At 37.7% G+C, this 27,105-nt stretch overlaps 1 protein-coding gene across 1 annotated transcript in view; it reads right to left on the bottom strand.

Moving 5' to 3' along the window:
- Positions 1-25,394, bottom strand: part of LOC308398933 (protein diaphanous homolog 3-like) — a 165,905-nt gene extending 140,511 nt beyond the window's left edge. Inside the window, exons 1-10 of the mRNA XM_080885827.1 lie at positions 25,136-25,394; positions 24,854-25,016; positions 20,714-20,746; positions 20,194-20,376; positions 19,784-19,888; positions 13,986-14,116; positions 3,906-3,980; positions 3,730-3,799; positions 2,128-2,264; positions 1,653-1,758 (exon numbers count right to left, since the gene is read on the bottom strand). Of these exons, the coding sequence (XP_080741953.1) occupies positions 1,653-1,758; positions 2,128-2,264; positions 3,730-3,799; positions 3,906-3,980; positions 13,986-14,116; positions 19,784-19,888; positions 20,194-20,376; positions 20,714-20,746; positions 24,854-24,967 (954 nt within the window). The 5' untranslated portion in view covers positions 24,968-25,016; positions 25,136-25,394. The remainder of the gene's footprint in view (positions 1-1,652; positions 1,759-2,127; positions 2,265-3,729; positions 3,800-3,905; positions 3,981-13,985; positions 14,117-19,783; positions 19,889-20,193; positions 20,377-20,713; positions 20,747-24,853; positions 25,017-25,135) is intronic.
- Positions 25,395-27,105: the final 1,711 nt, after the last annotated feature.

Here is a 27,105-nt window from a genome sequence, read left to right as displayed (position 1 = left end):
TACTTAGTTACTTAGTTACTTTTTAAAAACACGATTTACAACCTGAAGAGGTGATAAAGCGATAGATCTTTCAGCCCAATTCTACTTTTTCTGCATAATCCATCATACAAAATGTAATCAAATGGAAAAGTCTCTTTTTTTAACTTGTTTTATCAGTTTTAATCTTTTAACTTTATGCATCAAGCAAAAATTTAATTATATGCACCATTCTCTGACTTGAATAAATTAGTTTAACATTTAAACCTATTTTCTACACATTCCAGCACATAAAATAAAATATTTTTTGTGTTTACACTCACTCTTTCAAATAGATGCAAGTAAAACACAGCAGAAAATAAATAAAGTCAAAGACTCAGCGGTCCTGTTGCTCTATTTTCACCTGTAAAGCAGGACTGCGGTAGGCGGAGGGTTACCCTGGTGCAGGTGTGCCGCGGTCAGTTGAAGAATCCGCGAGTTTCTCTGTGAGTTTCCCATTACGTCGTAGCTACTCGGAAGTTTAGGGGGGTTTTTCGCTGTAAAAAGAAGTTTTCTTCCCATGCACGATGGACGCTAATGTTTTTGTCACTTTTTATGGAATCAAACTCAAAGTAAGGTCAGTACTTCCACGCTTTAAACGCTGCACGCTCATACTCTCTCCCACAATCGATATGTGATCCATTGTTGATCTGCACACAGCTGTTGTCACTAACGGCGCACTCGCTTACGTCACTGTCGCGAGACATTCTCGCAAAAAGATCACGGTTTTAGTAACGCAGTAACGCAGCGTTCCTACGGGAAAGTAACGGTAATCTAATTACCGTCTTTGCAATAGTAATCCCTTACTTTACTCGTTACTTGAAAAAAGTAATCAGATTACAGTAACGCATTACTGCCCATCTCTGTCTGGCACTGACGAGTTCATGAAAAACAGAATGAACAGACTTTTTTTTTTAATTCTCATGTTGCACTTGCAAGTGGTGTTTTCTGTATTATTGCTGCTCAACATGTAGGTCTATTTGCCTCGAAAAACTAATTATATAGCATGAGATGTTTGTTTAACGATGGTGTTCACATCAAAATTGAAAATAAACAAAGTTGCTCACTTTTTTCATGCTGAAAAAACAGAACCTTCAAAAAATTTGAGAGGGCTTTATGTAGCATTGGTGTTTATTTACTGTAACTGATTCACCAAGATTTAATTCAATTCATCTTCATCTATAGAGCACCAAATTACAACAACAAACACATTGTTAATGCAAATGAACAATGACACTGTCTTTAATTGCAGCATGCCACTTGAGACATTTCACCCACATGAATATAGCAGCCATATTTTCCCCATAACAATTAATCAATTCTAAATAACATTAAAATACAAGCATTTTGCATATACTAAAAGGTGAGAAATGTCTAGCTGCCTTTTTAGGCGTCACTGCGACTTGATCTGTGATTTGCAATTGGTTGACTGAAAATTAGTTGCAAATAAAAAATATGACAAAACAACAAAACAGGAATTTTATCAAACCTCACAGTGAATGTTTAAGTAACTGAGGGACCTTTGACTGGCTGTGATCTGTTGACATTGTCACGTTTTCACAGTTACTGTGTATGTAATATCAGTAAAATCTGCGGAAAACAAGGTGTCAGATGGTGGAAAAGTATTTTGCACTTACTTGTAATTGAACTGAGCGATCGCGTAGTCCTTGCACAATGGGACTGAACCTCTCAATGCCTCGCCATTCCCCAGCTGTGGTGATGGCTTCAAGGACCTTCTCCAAACTAAATGAGAACATAAAATGCATGACTGAACAGTTTGAGAGAGAAAAAAATGAAGCAATGCATTCATTTTTAGGGATTTAACCATACGCTCTTTCCTATATTGTATCCAAGGTTCCTTGGAGTGCGCGAGTGACTGAATAAGGTAAATTACAGTGCAGTCTTTCTCTTACTGCTCTGTTAAGTTTCGGCCTTTTTATGACATTTTAGCACCATTTATTACTGTGTGCCAGTATGATTTAAACTGATAATAAAGACATGATAGTTATCCACTTTACTATTTAAGTACAGCCTAATCTAATGGAAAAACATTGTGCTTTAACATTAGAAAAAGTCAGTCAGATAGAAATGTTGAGAGAATCAATGACATACATGTTCTCTTCTCCTACAATGCAGATGGCTGACAACAGCTTTACCACATCGGTCATCATTGCAGACTGGTTGGGATCAATGGCTCTTGCCAGTAAAGCAAGACTTTTCTCCTCCCCCAGAATTCGATCCAAGCCATACTGTAATGGAATCAAAACATTATTACCCATTTAGAAAAAAAAAAAAAAAAAAAAAAAAAAAAACATTATTACCCAGACATGCTGCAATTTGCCCCATTTTTGTCAACAAAAATACAAATCCACATTAAACAACATAACCAAAGTTAAGCTCATCATATATTTTCGTGTACTTCAAATGTATCTAAATGATCAAATATTTGACTGAATAATGTGTCCTTTTTTTTCCTTTTTAAAAAAAAACAAACCCCAGAAAACTATGTCCTACATGTCAAAATTGATATCTAATTGCATCCACAAACACACATAAACTTAAAGTGACTTTGTAACACAATCTCTCCAATAAATCTACAATTTACCGGGGAGAAAGGTTTTCTTATTATATTTATTTTGTCAAAGGGCAATTTCACAGTGTGGTAACTTTTAGTATTACATTATTATGCCACTGGTGACAGAAGACAGAAAAATCAGACAAAGGCAGAAGAAGAAAAGGCTGTAGCGACAGCTGGCAGAGAACACCTGTCTTCTTGGCATTGTGGTTACCCCACATCCCAAGACACCTCTTTAGCCGCAGAAAGGTCTGGGCTAACACAGAGGCCTATGGGTTTTTGTTGGCGCCTGGCACTTATTGAGAAGCAGGATTATATCAGACCTTGCAGCACATTTTACACTGCATATCTTTCTCCATAGGGTTTTAGCTCTACATGGAAAGTTGCTGGGAGGGTTCTTATCCTCTCTGCAGCTACTGATAAACTATTAAGAAAAACAGCTGAAGCATTATGAATTATTAGTACTTGAGAAGTAAACATTTTAAATAGCTTTGGCCTGGGACATACAGGGTGGGCCATTTATATGGATACACCGTAATAAAATGGGAATGGTTGGTGATATTAAAGTCCTGTTTGTGGCATATTAGTATTTATGAGGGTGCAAACTCCTCAAGATGGGTGGTGACCATGGTGGCCATTTAGAAGTCGGCCATCTTGGATACAACTTTTGTTTTTTCAATAGGAAGAGGGCCATGTGACACATCAAACTTATTGGTAATGTCACAAGAAAAACAATGGTGTGCTTGGTTTCAACGTAACTTTATTCTTTAGGGGTAGAGCTGAGGTAAAAATTGAGGTAAAGATCTAAGATGGGTGTGGCTGACTCATGAGTGCAGAGCAAAGAGCTCCAAAAGTAGCAAAGTTAGACAGCCAATGACCTCTTCCAATTTTACACCCCTGTCAGTCTTTTGTATTTTTAAGCATTTTTAAGTTCAAATAAACTATTTTTGTGATATGAACATTACAGCTTAAAAGGCCATGTTTCAAAACCTATAGTGTCAGTGTAGAATCATAATATATGAATTAGATTAATTTAAAGAAACCTGATCTACAAAAACAGACTTTTTATACCCAGCAAATATCCATCAAACAAAATAAGTGAAATAATAAAATGAAATAAAATAAGCTATTGTCAATACCTTGTTGTTCATGAAGGCTTTGAGACACTGGATAACTTTATGTTGGTTCTTTTTGTCAATTTTCTCTTGGCTATTGAAACAAGACAGCAATAGGTTATTGTTTGCTATTAAACACTTAAAAGAATTAAATAATTATTGAGACCGGAAAGAGTTTGAACATGAATGCATAAACTTACTGTTTCTTGAATAGCAACCTCTCCAAAATGTCTAGCAGCAGTCCAAGACCTTCATGCCCAAAGTTTTGCACCCAGCTGAAATAACAAACATGAAATCGATATCACAATAGTCCCAGACTGACAACTGACAACAATTTCATTCTCATCCACCAGGCAGAAAAACAGAACTCAGTACTTTGTGTTGAAGAGAAAGGCAGTAGAGGTAAACAAGATACTGTAAAAAATAATTAAATAAAAAGGTTGCACATGCATACACTGTTATCCTCTGCTGTGTCTGAAATACATGAACACAGTAAAAGCTATAAACACAAAATTAAGGGAAAGCCTGGCCCATTGAAACCCACAGAGTGGATCCAGTGACTTTTATACATTCGGCTAGAAGTGAGTAAAGGCAGACAGTGTGATTGATTGTCCCACCATTGTCCAACATTCATGTGTGAAAATGTTTTCTACCCAAACAGGAGATTTAGGACTGACATGTCACACAGTGCTTTCTCCAATCATGAGAAAAAACACCAAATGAGAGAAAATCTTCTTCTCTCTCTTCAGCAGATTTTCAGAATCAATACCACAGCATACTTTAGCATCTCCGATAGAGGAAAACTTTACTGAGAAACTTTTTTCCATGCCCCCTTCCCCACTTTTCTTCATTTCCATGTCAGCCTTCTGTATAAGAGTGCATGTATCTTATTAGGCACATATATGATTAGCAATTAAATAAATCTGGTCTGCACCGGAAATACTAATCAGTTAATCATTAAATTCATTCAATTTCATTAATGCGCAATACCCAAATGCCTTGGTCTTATGTAGACTGTGGCAGAAGAGTATAACATAACTCTACTGGAACAATAATGTGGATCTGACCCTATAAAGACAAAAGGCAGATGGTAACACTGCTAACACAAATGCACATGACACAAGAACGTGACTGTAAAACCAGCAAAGACAATGAAGAAACTGTTCATTATTTTAGGTTCTATATTGATTGCTGTCTAAGCGCTTTCTTCCTTTAACACCCGTATTGGATTTATTTTCTCCAATTTAGCCGACTATCAAATTAATGCAAAGAAAACTTCACGGAATAAAAACATTTTCTTGCTGCTCTTTATGTGAAAGCTGATTTTAGACACATCTTATGGAGAACGTACCTTTGATCCAATAGAATGCTGCCTGTGATTACAGAGTAATATTGAAAGCTTAGGACCAACGTATAATATAGATTTATTTTCCTTCTAAAGGGCGAATTCTTTCCAACCACTGAACTCAAGGAGCTATTCTTTAAAAAAAAGTGTGATGAAGAGTGACTCTACAAAGAGATTCACATGAATGAACATATTCTACCTTTATTCTACAACAGAGCTGTTTGGAATCAGATATCAGTAATAGTTTTGTTTCATATAAATAAGACAGAACAGTGTTATTAAGAAGTATTATGTTGCTTAATGTGGTGTTTACCTGGTTAACAGCATGAGAGAGAGGCGGATGTAACACTGGGGGTACCAGGAGGTGAGAAAGTGAAGGTAGATGAGTTTAAATACCTGAGGTCAACCATCCAAAGCAAAGAGATAAAGGAGAAGTGAAGAGTCAGGGCTGTCTTTGTGACAGAAGGAAGGCAGCAAGAGTAAAAGGGAAGGTTTACAAGATGGTAGTGGCCTGCTATGACGTATGGCTTGGAGACGGTGGCCATAACAAAAAGGGAGGAGGCCAAAGTGGAGGTGACAGAGCTGACCAGTGACCAGGATTGATATGATTAGAAATGAGTACATGAGAGAGGCAAGGCTGAGCTGGTTTGGGCATGTGCAAAGTAGGGATAGTTGATAGATTGTACAAAGGATGCTAAATGAGGAGCTGCCAGGCAGGATGAAAGATGAGAGACCACAGAAAAGCTTCATGCATGTAGTTAAGGAGGACATGCAGAGGACTGGTGTGACAGAGGAGGACGCTAAGGAGAGGGTGAGATTAAGGCAGATAATCCACTGTTGAGTACCCTAAAGGGTGCGGCTGAAAGAAGATGAAGAATTGTAAAGAGGCTGAATACTGGCCCAGGCTTTTGGTCTCCCCAGATCCAAACACCTTCTGTAGTCTCCTTCTCCACACTCGGGTTACCAGTACTTGCAAACCAAGGTACTCCAGCTTTAAGAATGAATACCATTGAACCAGAGGCATGAGCTAAATTGTAGACTGCCCCTCCCTCTTGTCTGAACCTGAATTCCATCTCTGAACATTAGCATTCACAGTTGTTGCTCTAATCACCACACTCTGTGCCTTCCAGCATCATATGTACATAAATTCTCAAGGTGGCAGGATAAAACGGGAAGCTGTTATCTAAATGCTTTATCTTGAAAAGAAGCAGGTTGTGTGTATGATTACATTTTTCTTCCATCTACTATTGTGTCTCTGAAGAACACTGATAAATGGCATTTTGTAATAAATAACCAATTTTAATGTTAATCCAAACAGATGGGAGATTAGTTATTGTTTTTCATTTGTTTGTTTTGATTTATTCAATGTAATCTACACCTGTCACAAAAATATGACAGGTAAACCCCATTCCAGTTTCTACATTAATAACTGAGCTTATAACAAACACCTTAGCTAAATCTATTAACAGGAAGCCCATCTGTTTGGGCGGTTTTGGGTTGTTGTTTTTTTTTTACAATTCCTCAAAATATGGAGGCACAAATGCATCAAAAGAAGCAGAATCCTCTTCTAATTGTTTGCACAATACTATGGCTACATCACAATGAATAGCCTGACAGGAGAAAGAAAGGGGGGGGGGGGGGGGGGGGGGGGGGGGAAGACCAGCTGTCTGATTCCCAGCATGACTTCTGCAGTGTTTTAAAAAAGGTAAACAAAAACAAAATAATAGGGGCTTTTAATTCCCAACTTCATGCCATATACAGACATTTTCTGCATACATCTCCACTTGTATATATTATATATAGAGTGAGTGCACTAAAACATAGCCTTGTACCATCATTTACTACTATGAGAGTGTGTCAGGGTTAGATGGAAAGAGGCTGACAAAAACAGTGATGGCTTTACAGATGTAGATTAAAAAAAAAAAAAAAAGACTGCTGCCAAGGTAGATCAGAAAAAATGCTCTCAAGTTTCAGAGAGGAAAAAAAGACTTATATTCTACATTGGTCCCTACCCAGTCAGTACTGTAGGATTTTGGTTATAGAGGTCTTAATAAGAGCTTTATTGAAATTCATAGCCCAGTGGCAACTGTATGCAAGTTTTTCATCATCAACAGTTCAGGCAGAGAGCAAAGAAGAACAATCAGATGATCTCAAGCAGGAATTACAGAGGAAACCAGGATACCTGCACTGTGAGGCTTTCCTGAAACAAATATGAAAGACACTTGTGGAGACATAAGTGAAAAATGGACACTGGTGGTAAGTCAGCTTTCAAAGGCTGTTTGATGTTTTTAGCTTTTAGACATTCTGAAGATCTCAGAGGCCTGAAAAAGAAAATGGAATAGCTTTCCAAAACGCCTGAAGAAGTCTTATTAAGAGCAAGAACAACCGGGCCGATGCAAAAGTTTATGTATGAGCATGACTGTGTGTCCTACCTGAAGGTCAGGGAAAGTTTGGATACAGCAAATAAAGCTGGACAGACTGCATTTTTTATTAAACATGTCTGTTAAATCATGCATTCACAGATCAAAACTCGTAGTCTTTAAAGTCACATTAAAGGCATGTTAACAGGCGCTCAGTGTTTTGGGTTTTGTTGTTTTATTTTTCAGAGACTGACCCAATCTGTTGTCAGTTTACTCATGGACAAGTTCAGACTTCGCTAACAAGGTCTGGATTTCCTCTTGCTGGTTCAGTTACCATTGTTGCCATCCTCAGTATTATTCAGCAGGTAGCTCACGGAACAATAAAGGTTCGCATCTCGTGGTTACTCCACCATCTCTGACTTTAACTGGCAAAAGTGTTTCTTTTCTGTTCTGGAGATCAGCTACGAGCTACAGGACCACTCAAAAAAAAAAAAAAAAAAAAAAAAAAAGGAACGAGCATTTCTTACATCATTTTGTGAATACACTGGCTCCCATGACCTCTTTTCCAACACCACAATCACTTTGCCAGAAATTCAGTCCAATGATATATAGAGATAGAGATATAGAGATAGAGATATAGAGATAGAGATAGATAGATAGAAATATATGATATATCTATCTATGTATATGTGTGTGAGTGCACGCATGTTATGTCACAGACAGATTCTTGTTTTGTACTCCACATGCTGTCTGCCTAGACTCTAAAATGATTAAAGTATTTTATATTCTGTTCTGTCTGCTCATCTAGCATTCTCTGGCAGCACTTGGGTTTCATTGGTTCCTAACATCTGGCACCCTCCCACATCCCAAATGAGAAAACTTCAATCACACTCTCTGCCTGAATGTGTTTGGAGAAGTGCTGTGCAAAAATTATCTAAAAAAAAAAGAAAGGAGAAACTTTTTCTTTCTTAGTGAAGACACATACCTGGTAACATTTTATGTTATTAGTAATTCATAATGACACACATGGGGCATAGTTATCTACATCTAAGATATAATGCCACAATATTTCGATACTGTGAAAATACTCATTTGTGTTCCAAATACACAAATATGTATTGTGGGGATGGGAAGAATACGTTTTCCCTAAGTACAAGGCATGTAGAGCCCAAGTGTTTCAAACATTTTTGGTGGATTTCCAAAGCTCTGGGGTCCGTTCTTCGTACCTCGCTAAGTAAGTTAGCTGGATTTGATTGTTGACGATTTCGCCTGATCTTGGATCGTTCGGTTCTCCGAAGCTCATCCGGGACTTGCTGTCATAGCAACATATCCGTAAGCGTAAACCTGCTCGGGAGCAGGTTTACTTTATGTAAACAAGATTAGCTCGCGGCCACGCAGGTATGTCCGCTTCATTTATACGAAAGCAACAGCGATATTTTACCACTGTTTTTCCATAAATAAATATTATCAATGTAACTAAAGATAATGCAGCACCTGATCCTTTTATTGATTTGATACAGATACATACAGGTCATTTCCTAAAAAAAAAGGGAAATGTACTATTAATCATTCTATTACATGTATTTGATTATTCCAGATGTAATTCATATTTTAGAGTAGTAATAGTAAATTACTTCGTGTAATCAAGATGAGAGACCACGGCTATAAAAGCGAAGGGGGATTTGGGAAGTCTGTCGCAGCCATATCCTGTCCGTATACGTGAGCAACCCATTGCGGAAGGTGCAAGATTGATAAGGAGAGTTTTCAGAATTCAGCGTATATTGCGGGACAGACAGGATCCTTTAGCTCAGCGCGACAGTGTGCTCATTGAGAGATATCGATATTCCCGTGAGGGTATTATTCACTTAACCAACTTGTTGACGAGGGGGTGCAGGACCACCACCTGTCTTTTTTTGCTCTGCCCTTTTCTTGGTTGCTGTTATAAACAAACAGATTATTTCAGGGTCTGTTTTCAAGAGACTAAAAGCAATATAAGTGATAAATATTACCATTCTGTAGAATATTCTTATATTTCACTTTTACTTGTTCCCATGTTCTAGTGGGTCCTGTCGTGGCTCTAATGTGAAAGAGGATATAATGTAATATAATATAATAAATTTACCCTACCGCCTACTGGTGTTGGCCAGAGGGGCCGATGGCGTGATATGGCAGCCTGGCTTCTGCCAGTCTGCCCCAGGGCAGCTGTGGCTACAACCGTAGCTTGCCTCCACCAGTGTGTGAATGTGAGAGTGAATGAATAGTGGCATTGTAAAGCGCTTTGGGTGCCTTGAAAAGCGCTATATAAATCCACTCCATTATTATTATTATTATTATTATTATTATTAAATTACTTACAAGTTTAATTTGTCAGCAACTTTCTGCCAGCCCTCTCTCCTTGCTTTTGCAGCCTTTGCAGTGTTCCCTTGCATTTTAATTAAACTCTGAAACTCCTGAAATCCCTCAATCAAGGGTTCTTCCTCTGCTGCCGAAAAATACCGAGCGCGCTCCTTCGACATTTTCGCTGACCAAAGGGTTGCCGATCAATGTTTCTACTATCGATGCGTAGCCCCTGTTAAGCCACCCAGTTAGCTCACATTACTTCATCCAGCTATACTAATCGTCAACAACAGGTGTGTTCGAAGAACCGGAATAGCGAGCTCAAAGTTAGCGCGATTATTTGATCTTGGATGTAGTAAGCGAGGTACGAAGAACGGACCCCTGGTTTGCATCTCCCTTGTCAACAGATACCTGCACTCCAATGTGCCAAATCCAATTCAGCCGGTATGTATTGTGCTAAATGTAACACATGCCATATAACAACCGGAAGACGGCTCCCTACATATTTCACCTACAGGAGCTGTCCAGCCATGGAAACCCACACCATGAAGCTCTCACTGCAGTGTTTGTGCTTATGTTAATGTCAGAAAAGGTCCGGATCTCTGCAATCACCGAGTGATGGTGACTTTTTATACCCCTCGGCACTTAGCGACCCACTATGTACCTTTATGTGGTCTGCCATTTCGTGATGGAGCTTCTGTTGTTCTCAAATACTTCCACTGCAATAATGGAATCTTATTACAGTCTCACACTAATTCAGTCAGCTCTTTAGAATGAACCATTCTTTCACAAATGTTTGTAAAGGCAGACTGCACGGCTAGTTGCTTGATTTTATCACCTGTGGCAACAGGACTGAAAACACCCGAATTTAAAAAGGCATAGGGTCCGGTACTTTTGTCCATGTAGTGTATGTAGGTTCGCATACATTGGTGCCAAAATACAGCTATGTTTCTGACTTTAAAAAAAAAGAGCTACATCATTTGCTTTGATTTTTTTTTTTAAATATACAATCACGAGCAATAAAAATGAGCTCCACGTGTTTATCTGAATAATAATGATAATTATATTATTACAAAATTATAATTTTGAATTTTATGGAAGATTTAATTGCAGAGGTGAACTCTAAAACCTCTGAAAAAGCTGGGACCTACTGATCAGTTCGCTCTATTTTTTCTTGAGTAGCAGCTCTCCAAGTGTGATTTTTCCATTTTCTATTTGATATTTACACGTAGCACTGAGGATTTATTAACGCTCACTGATTACAGCCTTACTGTAATCACAGCACACCATTATCAGATGCAAAAGAAGCACAGCAATATTTAACTGAGGGGTATCATTTCCAGAAAGACACGAAAAAGGGAATAAGGGAAAAAGCATTGAAAAAAGAAAACAAATTAATCATCCCTCTCTATGGGAAACAAAAACAGTCATAAATCAAAGAGAAAAATGAGGCACCTTATCTGGCTAACTTCACAGCTAAGGTAGCTTGACTTCTAACGCAGTCTCAGGAGAATGGCTACAAGGTTCCCAGGCAGTGCAGCACAGTGTTGCACTCTGCTTAGGCGGTTATGAACCAGATATAAAAAATTAACTTTAAAATGTCCTGTTCATAGCACGTTAACTGACTACAGGAGGGCTCTCTAGGGACAGAAGGCGGAGGCTAAAATTGCAGCAATGTGGAACATCTGCAATACAAGAAGGGGTCATTTCACAGAGTGGGCAATGAATGACATTGTTCTCACTGACTACTAAGAATACAGTACTCCTAAAACATAGATCATAAATAAATGTAACATAGATTATAAATGAGGATGAGCTAAACATTGAATTACCAGTCCCTAAAATACAGTCTGTTTTAAAACCACTGCAAACTACAACCTCAATAAAAACCATTAAGCTGCTGCATATGGAAGTACAATTAACTAATGACACAGGTAAGGCATTCTTACCTTTAGGTGTCTCCACTGCAAACCATCTGCCCACATCTCATTCTATCCCTAGTATCCTCCTCTGTCATATCAACCATCTGCATGTCCTCCTTCACTACATCCAACACTCTCTGTGGCCCTGGCAGCTCCATCTTCAACATCCTTTATCCAATATATCCACGATTGTTTCTCTGTACGTGTGCAAACCATCTCAGCCTTGCTTTTCTTACTTTGCATAACTATTTTTATGTGTATAATCAGTTTGCATATTTTGACATGTTGTTCATGGGTAGTTGTATATGACAGGAAGAGCATTCAAGGTTTCTTTTCACATTGTTGCTAAACTTTACTATATAGCTAAACTGAAAAAAAAAACAAAAAACTGAGCACTTAAACCTGAAGGTCAGTTTTAATAAAAAATGAAAAACCAATTTCCACTTGTTTGTCAGATCCATTTATCAAATCCATTTAATACAATTGCATTTTGTAGCTTTGCTGGTCCTGTGGTCTAGCACTGTGGCCTTCCTTTTAAAAAAAAAAAAAAAAAAAAAAAAAAAAGGAGGGGGGGGGGGGGGGGCTGCGGTGGATACAGTAAAGGAGTCGAGAATCACACTGTGAGAGTGCCAAAGTGCCAAATTAGTACCAAATTAACTCAGCTTGCATGCTCTAGCACAGCGAGAATGATCAGGAAGCATAAAAGTCTTATAACCTATACTAGTAAGATAACCCTTATATTATGAAAATGTGTAAGCTGTTTGCTTCAGTGCAGAGGGGGAAGGAAAAAAACCCACTGATCAACATCCAAACCAATGTTTTCAGCTTAGGTAGAGTTCTGATGAAACCAGACGGTGTTATTTTACAAAAGACTGACAGTCTGTCATCATGAGTGGTGACTTCATTCAGTATCTGTGCTGACCATTCAAACCACAAAGCAGTGTCCGATCGTTGGAATCAAAGTTTTAACATCATTACAGAGTACATAAAGTACCTATCAGTGCAGTCTAACACAGTTTTGAAGTGAGGTTTAGTCATAGAGCCACATTAGCATTGTGACTGGCACATAAGTTACACCATAGCTACATTACCCACACACTTTTCTTTCCAAGCTCCTTAGACTACGATGACCTGGATGACTGAGAACCTTCACAGACATACCCACATTTATTATAGTCACCTAGATCAATATTGATACAAAATTTACAGTTTAATCACTCTTCTTTAACAAAACAAAAACTGCTAAAAGGCAGTATTGATTGCTAGGCTGTAAGACTCATTTCTGCCATCAGATTAACCTTACAAATAGAGAAAACTATGCTCAAAGTTAACATGAAACTAAAAAAAATATTATTACCAATATAAGATGTAAATATGAACACAAACTGAACACTGAATGATGCTGATGCTACTGCTTCAGTTCAAAATATGGTGCATGGTCTAGAGGACAAGATTAAGAAAGACTGCTAAAAATGTCATTGTCACAGAAAATGCCTGTGAAAGAGAAATGAGAGTGAAAGAGCCCTCTCATTGCAACAGTAACTAAATAAACTGAAGTAATTAAGCACCTTCTGGCAGCAACCTTCCAACAAATGTTTTTGCATTTAATACACATTTATTTTCCCAAAACATATATAAATAGAGTTCATCTTAGTATTTATCTGATTACTATAAATATGGAATGAGAATACTCAAAAATATGAGAAGACAGACACTGGTTAAATAACCTGATCAAACCTAATGTGTGGCACCTAAACCTTCAAGAAATCTTGTTTTTTTTTTTTGTTTACTTTTTCCACAAACAGTTTAGGTAGCTGAGGGCAGTAATACTTATAATGCAAGCAGGCAACTTTCTACAAGATGCTGGCGTGCAACCAGACAGGAGTGACACATGACAGGTCAGTATTGAGCTGGTCTTAGTTGTTTGTTTGCTTTTAGCGCTTCAAAGATGCAATAAAGCATCAACCATCACAACATGTCAGTGTGTTAGCAACAATACTGACTGGACATTTTATAACTGACACCTGCCATTATGACAGCAAAACACTTAAACTTGCACGCCAAAAAAAAAAAAAAAAAAAAAAAAAACCCACACAAAAACATGATTAAAGGATGATTAGATTAATATGAACTAAATTTGAAGTAATAGAACTTACAGAGGAGAAAATAAGAGACAGAAATACTACATAAAGAAAGGTATATAGTCTGGTGTCCCCGTACAGTGTACTGTCAAATAATAAACTACCAGCGACAAGAGAGGGGAATTAAACCTAAAGAGGGCAAGTCCACTTTTAGTGTCAGAATCTTGTACCATACCTGACGGGGTTGCTGGTAAGGGACACTCGCAGTGAGTCTAGACAGGAAAACAGACGTTCATCCATGACCCCTGACTTCAGCTCACTAAGGAATTCCTGGGGAGAAATCTGATGGCTGCTTCTCAAGTTGCCCTGTAAAATGAAAAGAAAGGAAGAAGAAATCTCTCAAATACAGCCTTGCAAATTCTGCCAAGTAAAAATAAAAAGTTTGTTTGTTTTTGTTTAAATTGCCCAGTTTTTCCTGACTTTTGACCAATCCTAAAGCACTTAGCTTTATTCCCATGCTTGCTCATTTTAATGTACCTCTAAAAAGTTCCCACTTTATACACACACATACACACCTTACATGTCCATACACATTTCTAGTCTAAGGTATTTCTGAATGGAAATGTTTTAAAATGTATAAAATTTCAAAACTATCAACAACACAACAAGCAAAATTACTGAAAAAGACCTTAATTATTAACTTTATATATTTAGAATGCATGAACCTGGGGGGGGTAGCTATACCAAGAATTTCCTTTTCATTCCCTGACAAGACACTAGGGTTACTACTGAGTAAGACTTACTACTGCTTTTGTGTGGGTGGGTGGTAAAGACTTGAAGCTAAACTTACTTTTTGTAATGTTCTTGATTGATCAAAGACCTCAGATATCACCATCTATCACTATCTGAAGGAATATATAATCCCTAATCCCAACAGGCTGGCAAAAAAAAAAAAAAGAAAAATGAAAAAAGAAATATATCCAGTCTGTTTCTCACCTCACACCTCTTCTATAAAGCCCTACTCTATAGAAATATATACAGAAAGGCCTCTAATCTGAAAAACAATACAAATATATTTACTTTTCAAAACTTCAGTGATAAAACCTGTCATTTTTATTCAAAGAATGTATCGTATAGCAGCAAACAGTCTTATAGCCCAATAAATAGAAGCTTGTTACATATATAGAAAAGTCAAAGGTGTACAAGCTTTTGAAATGGCAGCCAGAAAAGTATAGCTTTAGCTCATGTGATACTGATTGTTGAGTAGCTTGTTGTCCTGATTGAACTCCGGGAAAACATTTTATTTGGCATGTGTTCCATGTTCAATTGGACTTCACAACATGGCTCATGCTCATCACCACAAAACACATCAAAGCACTCCACTCATTTCAGATAGCAGTCCTATGAAACTATCACTCGCACAACATCAGAACCCTCCAGTGTTGTTACCACGGCTAAAACATGTCATTTCTGCTCCGCTTACAAATTGGTTCTTGATTGCAAGCATCATCAGCTTAGTCCAACTCCCACTTTGTATGTCTCTTGCTCGGTGCTGAGTTAAGTCGAATGGTGGTGGCAATTTCACAAAAACAAACCACTGCCTGGCTGCACAACAGACCATCAAGGATACAGAAAGTGTCTGCCTCCCTCTCTTTTCCTCTTCAAGCCCAATGATCAACTGCCTCTCCCATCCTGGTGAGAAATGATGATGACTAGGCGGTTTGTTTTTCAGGATCTCTTGGGCTTTCAGCAGCAAGAGGAAAGTATGATTGCTGCTCTTGGTAGAAACAGGCCCGGGTCCTTCTGGTGTTTCTTATCAAAGGAACATTCGTGGCACCCTGTTTGCCCAGTGACAGCAAGTCCATCCACATAACATGGATAGACTCCAGATGCATTAAAAGCTTCATATGTTAAAATGTGCACTTGGAGCATAATGCATGATTTTCTTTTAATAATCATTTCAACTGAGGTTATAGCCAAAATGGACCAGTGAGTCACTGTTTAGTGTTTTTTTAATACTGCCTGATTAGAGTTCTAAGGTTGGTCAGGGATGTACTCCACTCTTGAAACCTTCACAGAAAATACATTTTGGAAGACACCCCCCCTGAATTTCAAAGAGACTTGACCCAAAGCTAGTGTGTACAGGAGAAAGATGATGTGCACTCATAATGTACCATTTATGCGAGCATTGTATTAACATACAATAGACCACGGGTGTCAAAGACATTTTAGTTAAAAGGCCACATACTTCAATTTGATCTTGAAGTGAGACCAGACCAGTTTATTAAAAAAAATGAAAAAGCGTAATAACATACCCTTCCTTTAATGTAGAAGCACAGGTAAGGTCTGAAAATGTTAATGAACCATTCATTTACAAAACCTTTACACAAAAGCCTAAGATGTCATATTAAATATGCACTACAGATGGGAGTGAGACTATGCACAAAATTTTGGAGCTAAACTCATTTATCTTTACACGTCATTATTAAAACAGCCTGATAAGATCTGCATATACTTTCTGTACACATTCACTCCATGGTAGTAATACTCTGACCACTTCACCTTGAACAGCAGTGCGATTTATTAAACTATTTAAGATATAACAAATTCCCTGGAATTTTCACACTTTGCATGGGTAGGTGGTATAGCTTCAAAATTATATCACAATATTTCAAGAAAATTTGCAATAATCATATTTCAGACGAAAGGAAAAAAGATAGCGGGTAGCAACATTTATTAATTCAAGTAAATGAACAGCATTTTCTATCCACCTTTGCCAATGAGCTACTGTCACTGATGAGACACAATCTAAATCAAAGTGTTAATCTACTGAAACAACTTTCCAGCAGCAGAAGCATCGTAGTGCAATATTAGTGGCACACAGCATTATATCAAATGACATAGTAAAAAAGCAAATGTAAGCACTAACATAGTGCAGCCCAAGTAGCGTACACGTATAGCATGACTGCTTAAAACTTTAATTTAACACTACAGTAACGGCAAATTATTCATGTAACTCTGTAGGAACTTCACAATACTGTCAGATAAGAAAACTGAAAAAGAGTTTCGACCTGGGGTGTTTGTGTTATTTTGGGTCAAGTTTTCTAACCAGCTGCTTAATATCTTGCTTTACCACTGTGCAACAACAACAATAATAATAATTTCCACCCAAGCTTGGCACTTCCTGTCATTAAGGAGTGCAACTAGCGAGCGGAAGCATCAGTTCTTGGTTGAGTAATTTGTTTACTTTAGGGTTGCACCAGTTGCCAATATAAAATGGTGAAACAAATTTGTGTTGTTTCTACCTTTAGCACAATTGTTTTAAAATTTGCAAAGTGTTTGCATTGCTCTTTACTGAAGGTTGTTGAACTAGCTGCTTATTTTTGTTAACGGTATTAAGTTGTTAGCAGAGACGGACATGCTAACATGCTCTCAGACAAACCATGACTCACAACTTCTAGGTATACAATATGGCAAAGCCCTACTGCACATGGACCCATTAGTAGGTCAATTCTAGCCCCCGCCTGCATGCAGTAGACTTTTGTGTGCTAAATCAGCGGTCCCCAACCTTTTTTGCGCCACGGACCGGTTTATGCCCAACAATATTTTCACGGACCGGCCTTTAAGGTGACGCGGATAAATACAACAAAATAAAACCAGTACCGGTACCGAAAAAAAGATTTATTCATAACATACGTGAAAAGACCCAGGAAAACCGAGTTAACGATAAAAGTCATAACAAAATAACGCTGAAAACCGATAAAAACCCTGAAAACCATACATTTCAATTCTCGCGGCCCGGTACCAAACGACTCACGGACCGGTACCGGTCCGAGGCCCGGGGGTTGGGGACCGCTGTGCTAAACCATGTGCTATATTTTCAAATTAGAAACAATACACATGGATTTTGGATAAACCCTTTTACACAGATTCTGACCATTTGACAGGTCTTAACATAAATTTTCCCCATGCTCAGCTTCAGTTGATCGAGGAGTCATATTTTTGAAGATTCTTTGAAAGCAATTTAAGGCAAGGCAAAACTCAATTTCCTGCACAGCAGGGGCATTGCACATAAATCAAAACACAATGTCAAAGGTCAGCAATTATTTTTTGTGACAACATACAAGGAAATTGTTTCTCTCCAAGGCTATCTCCAAATTCACAGACTAAAAAAGGAAGTGGCATACATCGGTTTAAAAATTAAAGGTCAATTGGCAAAACAGCAACATGACTGAGAAGGTCACATTGTTGTTGTTATTTTGATGGCACGTTAAACAAGCAAAAGCAAAACAAGAAAACTTCAAGTTCCTTTGTGTAAAAAGTAAAAACATTTTTGTTGATATATACTTCACCTTGCTTAGTGTTTTAAACTCAGTGACACCACATTTCCTCAGAAATGTTGACCTTTTTCTCAGAACTTCTCTCCAAAAACACATAATGAACCACTTCTTAAATGCAGAGTATTATAAATCTGCTCTCTTAAAGAAATTAATTTCACTGTTTTTTGGTTGGTGCCCACATTTTTTTACCATGCAGGTATGAAAGGTAACAAATGCAGGCCAGTCACCATGGTAACTAGAGACAAGGATAGACAGCCTAAGGCAAACTTGAAGGGATGTCTGGTTATAACAAATATAATAAATTTCTTACTTGGATGTAAGAAATTTGGACTTGGACTTATTTCATACTTCTTTGCAACACATGATGGCAACTTAACCAGAAACCTGTAGCTATCAAATACGAATAGGCCTTACTGTTCACAATGTCAATTATTTGTTTTTTTTTCCCCCCCTACCCATTTCTTCAGCTAATACATTAACTTTTAAGAAGTGCAAAAGACAAGTACAATGTCTGGATACCAGGAAGTTCTTTTTTTAGCCTTTTCATGTAAGAAAAATGATATATCGATGCTTTACAATGACTTGTGGAAGCTTAAAATATTTATATTCTTTAATATCCTGTACCTCATACTGTATGCTACATACTGTGATCCATCAACAATAATATGACTGTCACAGAAATAACTTGTTTTCCTATTTCCCAGTCACTCTTTATTACCTGCAGTAAATGTTTGCTATAATCATAAAATAAAATGAATCCACCTCCATGTCTGGGCCAAAAAACAAAAACACAACAAGAATAATGCAGATATGCAAAGAGCTAATTCACCTCTGCTGCTCACTCAACAGAGTGCGTGCCTATGTGGAAAGCGAGACGTTGCACTTCTCTTCAAAGATTTTTGACAATGTATTTTTGGTCTTAAGTGGTATAAAAAAAAAAATAAATACAATTCATTTTGTTGTTTGTTCACAACAACAATGTTAACTTAAGTGTCATGATAACTGCTGTGAGTGAGAGAGATGCTGAGTACTCAAGGCAAGTATATCCTTCTACATTTAAAGAACACAATTAAACAGGTGCCGAAAACTGAAAACCAGTGAACAAGTATTCTAATATTTAGCCCTAAAATTCAAGCTACATTCACCCGCACCATTTAAAGCGGGATTTTCCACTTTTGTTCTTAAAAGATTTCCATCCACATAAAAATGCAAAAAATATATGTCACATGCTGTCAAAAGTGTTGGTCATATACCTCTAACTGCAGAAAAGCTGGCCAATCAAAGGTCTATAAACAATATCATGGGTCATAGTCTTCTGTTTAAAAAGGAGATAAATGCACGCACATGTGATGTTGCGTGACACAGTCATTTTCCAAGTTCAAATTTGATACAGAAACAGTTTCAAAAGCTTCATTTTCTGTGACTTCAAACTCCAAAAAGGCCAAAACGCACAGAAAAAGTGATGTTTACCAAAACACGTGTGGATGGTACCTCACAAACCAAAACTCAACCAGTTACCTTCCACTCAAAAAAGTTAGAAAGTATGAAACTCAAACTTCTTCAGGCTGCTAGACACTGCTAATTAAAAGCATCAGCAACACGTTTCAATGCAAACATTCAACCACATAAATATAAAATGTCAGTTAATTTAAACTCAAAATAGGTGAAATATTTTAAATATTTAAAAACTTACAGTTTTAGAGGCAGTTGATATATACTGAATGACCATTTCTTTCTTTGTGTTGAGGTCTTTTTCTCTCAAAGGAGTCTTTTTGTCCTCATTCAAGTTCATGTCTTCCTAAAAAAGAAAAGAGAAAAAAAAAACTACAACATTACCGTGGCCAAAATTTGATGTTGTTTTTGAATGCATAACTGACTCTGGAAGACATTAGCATTCTGCACTGTTTCTAGCGTCAGCAACCAAATATCAGCTGCTTTGTGGCCATGATCATAAAATTACTGAACTAAAATGAAAGTTTGAAAAATATCATCACTTGTGTTAAATTGATTATTTGTCTTTTTGAATATCTTTATCACTTAGTCCCTGGTAGCACTTTTTTTTTAATGAAATGTGAAAATGTTGTACAAAAAGTAAGAACACACCATCATCTTTTCAAAAAGAGCCAAGATCTCCTTTTCTGAGTTTATCTTTGACGATAGTTCCTCAAAATGATGTGAGGTGGAGGATGAAGAACTGGACCAGTCGTTTGCATTGTGCTTAGATTGTGTCAAGGGTGGGCGCTCCTTTTTACTACCGGGAATCCGAATACTGGCGAATCTGTCCAGCTGTAGAAAGAAAGAAAGCACAATTAAAAATAGAAAAAAATACTCCAGACTTGGAGTCAAGTTTAGATGATTATGAGCACATTTAAATGGTTAGTAGTCAAGCAGAATAAAAAAAACAGTTATTAATAAACTAGAATGCAATGCTAGTAATATGAAACAAACTACAAACAAGAAGTCTGTCCTATGATGTTAATGGCTCCAATGCCTGACTGTTTTGGTTTTGTTAATGATGCTCAAAATAAGCAGAAGCAGTGACCTCAAGTAAGGTGACGTTAGATGTTGCAGAGATCGATGACACAAAGCACACACAGAAGCATATCAGTTTGTCAAAGCTTACCACATCATCTGTGATGTTTCTAAAGGGTAAGTGCTATAAGTGGGGAGCAAAAAGAAACAAATCAGGATACACAAAGCAAAAGCACCAAATATTCTAACAAACACTTCTGGAGCACATTTTTACATTCAGGCTTCAAGAATTTGCTTCATTTCAGTTAAACATTTGTGCCCCATTCTTTGCAGCATACAGCATAATCTAAAAAGAATAGAGACAGTGAAATGTCTGTATTGATTTGTCCCTACTCTGTTACACTTATTTTGACATTCAAAGAGTTACAATGGCGTTTTACATTCACATTCAATTTTTTAAAAAATGCTTCTTTAAATGGAGTGGACAGTACGACTCTGCAAAACATCAACACCAGTCCAACAACTGGCAGGGAGGTCTGCATACTCATGCACATAATAGAAGTTTCTGTTTAATGTTGTTTAACTGTTGTGTCCTTGAGCAAGACACTTCAACCGTTGGCTACTGGTGGTGGTCAGAGGGCCTGGCAGCACCAGTGTCCGGCACCCTCGCCTCTGTCAGTGGCAGCTGTGGGCAGCTGTGGCTACAATGTAGCTTGCCATCACCAGTGTGTGAATGGGTGAATGAATGTAGCGTAAAGCGCTTTGGGGTCCTAAGGGACTAAGTAAAGCACTATACAAATACAGGCCATTTACCATTTAATGAATGATCCAAAAATATCAGAAAGATGCACTTATTTCTTCTGTCAATTAAATCAGCAAAGACTCGCTGCCTTTAATAGAACTGGCCTGACTATGTGTTTTCCTTCCCAAATGTCCATGGTGTGCCAGATATACAGCTGATTTAAATAAATTAATTTATTTATTATAGCACATGTCCCAGAAACTTGCATCACCAAGTACCAAACATGACATTTTTGACAAAGTTGCCTCTAGGCAAAACTGTTTACCATTTGCCAGTGTTAGAATATTTGCATGTGTGTGGGTTATTAATTTTGGCAGGACTTTTTTGTTGTTATCAAGTTTTTACATGGTCACCATATAAAACAACATTTCTATCACAAATTAACTGCTACATGGAGCCTGACCAATACAAATTTTAAGACCTATTCCAAAACAGATATTTAACTATTTAAAAATTCAATATACTGTTGTTTTTTTTTCTTTCAGCCACACAAAACCGATTTCCTTAACACATGTTACATGTAGTCATCTATGAGGTCTTTCTCAAAAATATTATTTTCCAATTTAATTAAATAACAACGGTAATGACTTTATCATTTTAGTTCTACCTCTGCTGGAATATGATAGGAACTGGCCAAAAAGCCACACAACAAAATAACTACCAATTAAAAACTATATAAAGGACATTTTTGTGATGAAAGAAGAACTTGCCAAACACGGTAATTACTGATAAAGTAAAATTCATTATGGCCACAGCAATTCCAGTCCTTCAGTTAGTCCATTTGGGGAAAAGAAAAAAAAAGGGCAAAAAGGCATCTCACAACTACATTAACACACTGATCTGACATGTTTCCACCAGATATAAAGTGCTTTTTGAACAATCTTTGGGAGAGTACGCACTATGGATATAGCACATTTACCAGCAGACAAACATTTCAGTTAACTCATTAAGAAAACATCCTGCATTACAGCTGTGGCAGAGGAGATGGTGGTGACCTCTGCTTTCAAGAGGCAAAAGCAAAGGTCACGAGAAGCTGTAAAAGAAAGCCCACTAATGCAAGCTGCAGTTTTTCAATACTCATTTTTTTTTTTTTTTAAATACACAAAGATGGAGAAATCTCAAGAAATCCAGATGTTATTCTGACAAGAAGGTGAATCAAGAATAAAACCAGCATGTTTGGGGTGTTATATATAGATGGGGGTGGTATACATTGCTCCCCTTACCATGAGGCATTCAAAAAATGTTGGAGATCCTAGTAAAGCAGGCGTTGGCTTTAAGATGACTTTTGTTTCCACAGCAACAACTCATTCCTTAGGCTTTGTGATACTGCCTCTATTGAAACTGGATGTCATCGAAAAATTCACTAACATGTAGTTAACTCTATCAACTGAAGAAAACCTCGCTTCTTTGGTATTTCCTCTTTAAAAGAAGAGGCAGGCACTCCTAATTTAAAGATCCTGTGAAAGCAACTTGGTGTCTCTCATCCAGACAGACACTAACACTCAGGGATTACTTTGTGTCGGATCATACCGGAACTGCACCCTCCCTGTGTTGCAGATCCTCCTAACTTACAAATTAGGCACTGAAACACTCTTCTAAAAATTACCACCTGAGCGGAGTCACAGCAAAGACATCAAAAGGCCTCATTCCATGTGAGATGAAGTCCACTGAGATTTTACTATGCTATATGCTGCACATTTTCAATGAGCAAAGTTACTTATGGAACAAAGAGTTTGGCTTAAACAGAAATTATAAAGTTGTCTTAACATTTTTTAGCAGACTAGCCAATAAAATAAAAGCCTTCTAAATTAATCTCAGAAAGGTGTCCAACACTTGACTGGACATCTTTGTTTACGCCAAACACCTCTGGTTGATGGAAGGAAGATTTGCTGAGAGTTCTTGGTCCCATCTGGCTGGTGCAGTCATTTTAGACTGAATGCAGACCAAGGCTTCCAACACCTTTGTCTTGGATCAAGCAATCTAAAAGAAACCTGGCTGGGGAAAAAGAACAGGCTTTGTCCTCTTGCTTTCCCACCTACATATCCATGAGATCACAGATTCAGCAAGGTCCTGCAGATGGATTCAAAGTACTACAGTCACCTTTAAACAGGCAGGCTCAGACTCAAGTTTTTATGGCATATTTCGAACCACTGAAACTCAATTTCTATCCACTTGTCTAAAGATATCAAGAAATAATATATAACAAAACTAGATTAAATTATGTTAGTAATAAAAATATAAAGAAGTAGCATAGCCTGACTACATCAAATATGTCTAGTAAAGGATTTGGAGGACGGATAGAAACATTGTAGATACTCCATGATTTATTTCTTTAACACCATTTAAAATTCACTTTAATAGGTTTCCTGCATTTATGCTGAATGAATAGACATTAAATGTTACCGTAGCATGCCAATCAGAATTAGCTACAGTTTTATATAAAGTGACCAGATAACAATGACCATCTCAAGTTACCAGAGACTCTGGTAATGTGTTTGCAACATATTTCTCAAATATTAAATCAATGAGTTAATTTATCAGGTTTTAATTCTTATACACTGTAGATAAACATGTTTATGCTTCAAACGTAACTTTCATCCAGCACTGTACACTAATCAAAGAAGGTGAATCCGAATTCCTATTATGGATTGCATTGTCAGATGTTAAACGAACAGGTCATCAGTGGGAGTGGACAGAAACCATTTGAGAAAGACTAAATTTTGCTTCATTTTCCACTGGAGTCTCTGAACAGTGGCCACAGGAACTTGACTTGGAGTAACACTCTCAAGCACAGGTTGAGCATGCTTTAAAGAGATCTGTGTCACAAGCAAGTCTCCTATCAGAAAATGAAAAGGGTTTGGGGTTGTTGTTGTTTTTTTAATTGCTAGTCTAGCTGTGTAAACAAACAAAAAAAAACATGATTTTGTTTACACAGCTAGACTAGCTGAAGAACAACAACCGACAAATACCAAAGAGACTAAATGCTGTCTTGTTTGTAGGAGGGAATGCATGGATTAGTGTCAGTTAAACCCTGTGCTAATTTTAACCTTTTGATTTCCTACATGCAAAGTCAACAAACACTCAAGGTTATGGCTGTCGAAGAAATTCTACCATATAAAACATTACTTGTGTAGCCTCCTGTGCTTTGTTAACTGTTCGTTTCTCTCAGCCTCCCCAGACATGCAAGCACATTACGAAGGCATGACACATCTTCACCACGAGGTCTAACCGTGGTTGTTTGTCTATCCAAACTGGTCGTTCTGAAAGTAATAGAAAATACCGATCCAAGGTGTCTGCTACATTCTTTATATGGAGGGCCATCTACCCGTGTACTGTTCTGTCCACATCAATGTCCTTCTCTGTGGCTGGTTGTATCATAGGGAAAGCATAACACACTGAGTGACCATCTATTTGCAGCGTTTATCAAATGCTTTCTGTATCATACCGTTAGAGTAAAACCAAAGCTCGTTTTAGTCTTTTCATACTTACAAATTTTGGTTTGCGGTCTCCGTCATCGGTGTATGACGAAGTGGAGCCCTTCTTCTTTTGAGATTTACTGTCCCGTCCGGTGGTGGATTCAAACCGCTGACTGTAACTCTCCATGATGACCCAATGACTTCTACACCAGCTGACAGCTACTGAAGACCTAAACCTTTTATTGCATGCAACGTTAGCAGACGACAGAAGAGCTAGAGGACCACACAAAGGAAAATGCTTAGCACATAACAACACTAGGTCCAAGCGTTTTTAATGTTTAGTGCTCAGTCTCACCTGTCCGTTTAGCTAGCTAGCCAGGTTTACAATACTATCATTCACCGGTGACTTGACTTAGCGCTAATCCAATTTATTGACTGTCACGTAATGCTCTACTTTCCGTTAACTAAAAAAATGCGCCTTAAACGTAACAATTTTCCCGGAGACTTACAAAATTCACCCGAACATTAACTGAAAGCCATGCAGTCATTACGAGTTTCAGCAGAAGCGTTAGGTGGGTAAAATTAAGATACTTTTTTTGACAGACCCGCGCAATGATTACGTCAGCTTCCCATGTTTAATCCAACCAATAGCAATCACGGAACCGCAAACGGTGACTCGAGTCATAGTTTAGAGGGAGTTGATTGGCTGCCTGAAGTGTCAGTCAATCCTACTTCAGTTTTAGGGTTGTTCGTTTTATTCAGCCAGTATCTCCTATGCGATAGGTTTTGTGTGTAGATCTTACTTGCATCCAAGCTTTTCTCTCTGTATTAGATAGATATATTAGATTTAATTCAGTTTGCCAAGTGACAGTTTTTCTCTTATAGAAATATTAAACAGAAAGTGACAGGCGATAATGACAGGTTGCTTAAATATAATTTCTTAATTAAATGGGTAAAATAACTCAGTATAAATGCACACATATAAATAGAATAAAATAAAGGTCTTTAAATCAGTTTAGTAGGCTACAACCGCCTTTTTTTATTTAGTTGGCCAAACCCAGGCTTTATTTTAGTGATGTATGGTCTAGTTTAAATGACCTAATTAGAGGATTAGAAATTAGTGTATCAGAGGGACATCTCAGGTTGAGTGCTTTGGAGACAGAGAGGAAAAGCTGAGATAGTTTAGACTTGCAGAGAATGGATACTGGATGCACTGGACAAATGATGCTGAAGCTGGAGCTGCGAGGCAGGAGGAAAAGACCAAAGAGAAGATTCATGGATGTAGTAAAAGATAACATGCTGAGATTTGGTGTGACAGAGGAGGATGTTAGAGACAGGGTAGTATGCAGGCAGAGCTGATGGAGTTTCTGTGGCGAACCCTCATAGCTAAGGAAAACATTAGCAATAAAAAAAAAGTAATAATCGTCCACATTTTTCCACATCCTATGATGTAGGATGTCCAGGATTCAAGAAATTGTTTATCTATCATGGAATAAAGTTCAGTCAGAAGTCGATGATCACAGTAAAATGAGGGTGTTTTATATTGTTGCTTGTTTGTCTCTTTGATTTCCACTGTAAAAGCAAGCTAAACCCACTGTTCAATCCCAAACATCTTGTATGACGCAAACAGCAACACGGTAACGTGATGCAACTACCAGAAACTTTTGCACGCTTCTCAAGTGCTCTCCTCAAACCTACAGTTTGATCCCTGAACACATACAGTATCAGGGAGAGTTCCTCAACATGAAGCATTAAAAGTTTTTTGTGCCCCCTGTTAGTGAAACTCATAAATTATAGAAAACAGTAATAGTTGAGACTATTGACAGTAAACTGCAGGATATTAAAGATTGCTCCTGGTGGATGCCAACTGTAAACTGCTGTATACCTCATGTTGTTATTCAGTAGTTATGCGTGTGGAACTCGTACCCTTGAGGACAATTGTGTTACATAACCAAATGATGGCAATAGGATAAAAAGCCACAAGTGGTATTAACCTTTCCCTCTGTCTGTGTTCCTGCCTCCAGACTGCTAGGACCATGCTCATCCTCTGCAAATCCATAGAAGTGGAGTCACATGACAATTAGACAGGCTTAACTTCCTGACTGTTGCAGTTTGATTGATGTTGTTCTCAGAAAGCATGTCTCACAGACATCAAAATCAGAAAAATAAGAACACAAAGATACAGTACAGCTCAGCCTTTATATTTCAAGCATTAGTCTTGGCCAACTTGAGCAGTGATTCAGTACAATTATGCTCTAATTATTATTTTGTTAGTCTGCAATCATGCAGTGTGCCGGACCAAATTCACACTCATAGGTAGATCGC

This window comes from Rhamphochromis sp. 'chilingali', assembly GCF_963969265.1.
Source record: "Rhamphochromis sp. 'chilingali' genome assembly, chromosome: 6".
NCBI classification, from domain to species: Eukaryota; Metazoa; Chordata; class Actinopteri; order Cichliformes; family Cichlidae; genus Rhamphochromis; species Rhamphochromis sp. 'chilingali'.
This window is presented reverse-complemented; position numbering and strand designations above follow the sequence as displayed.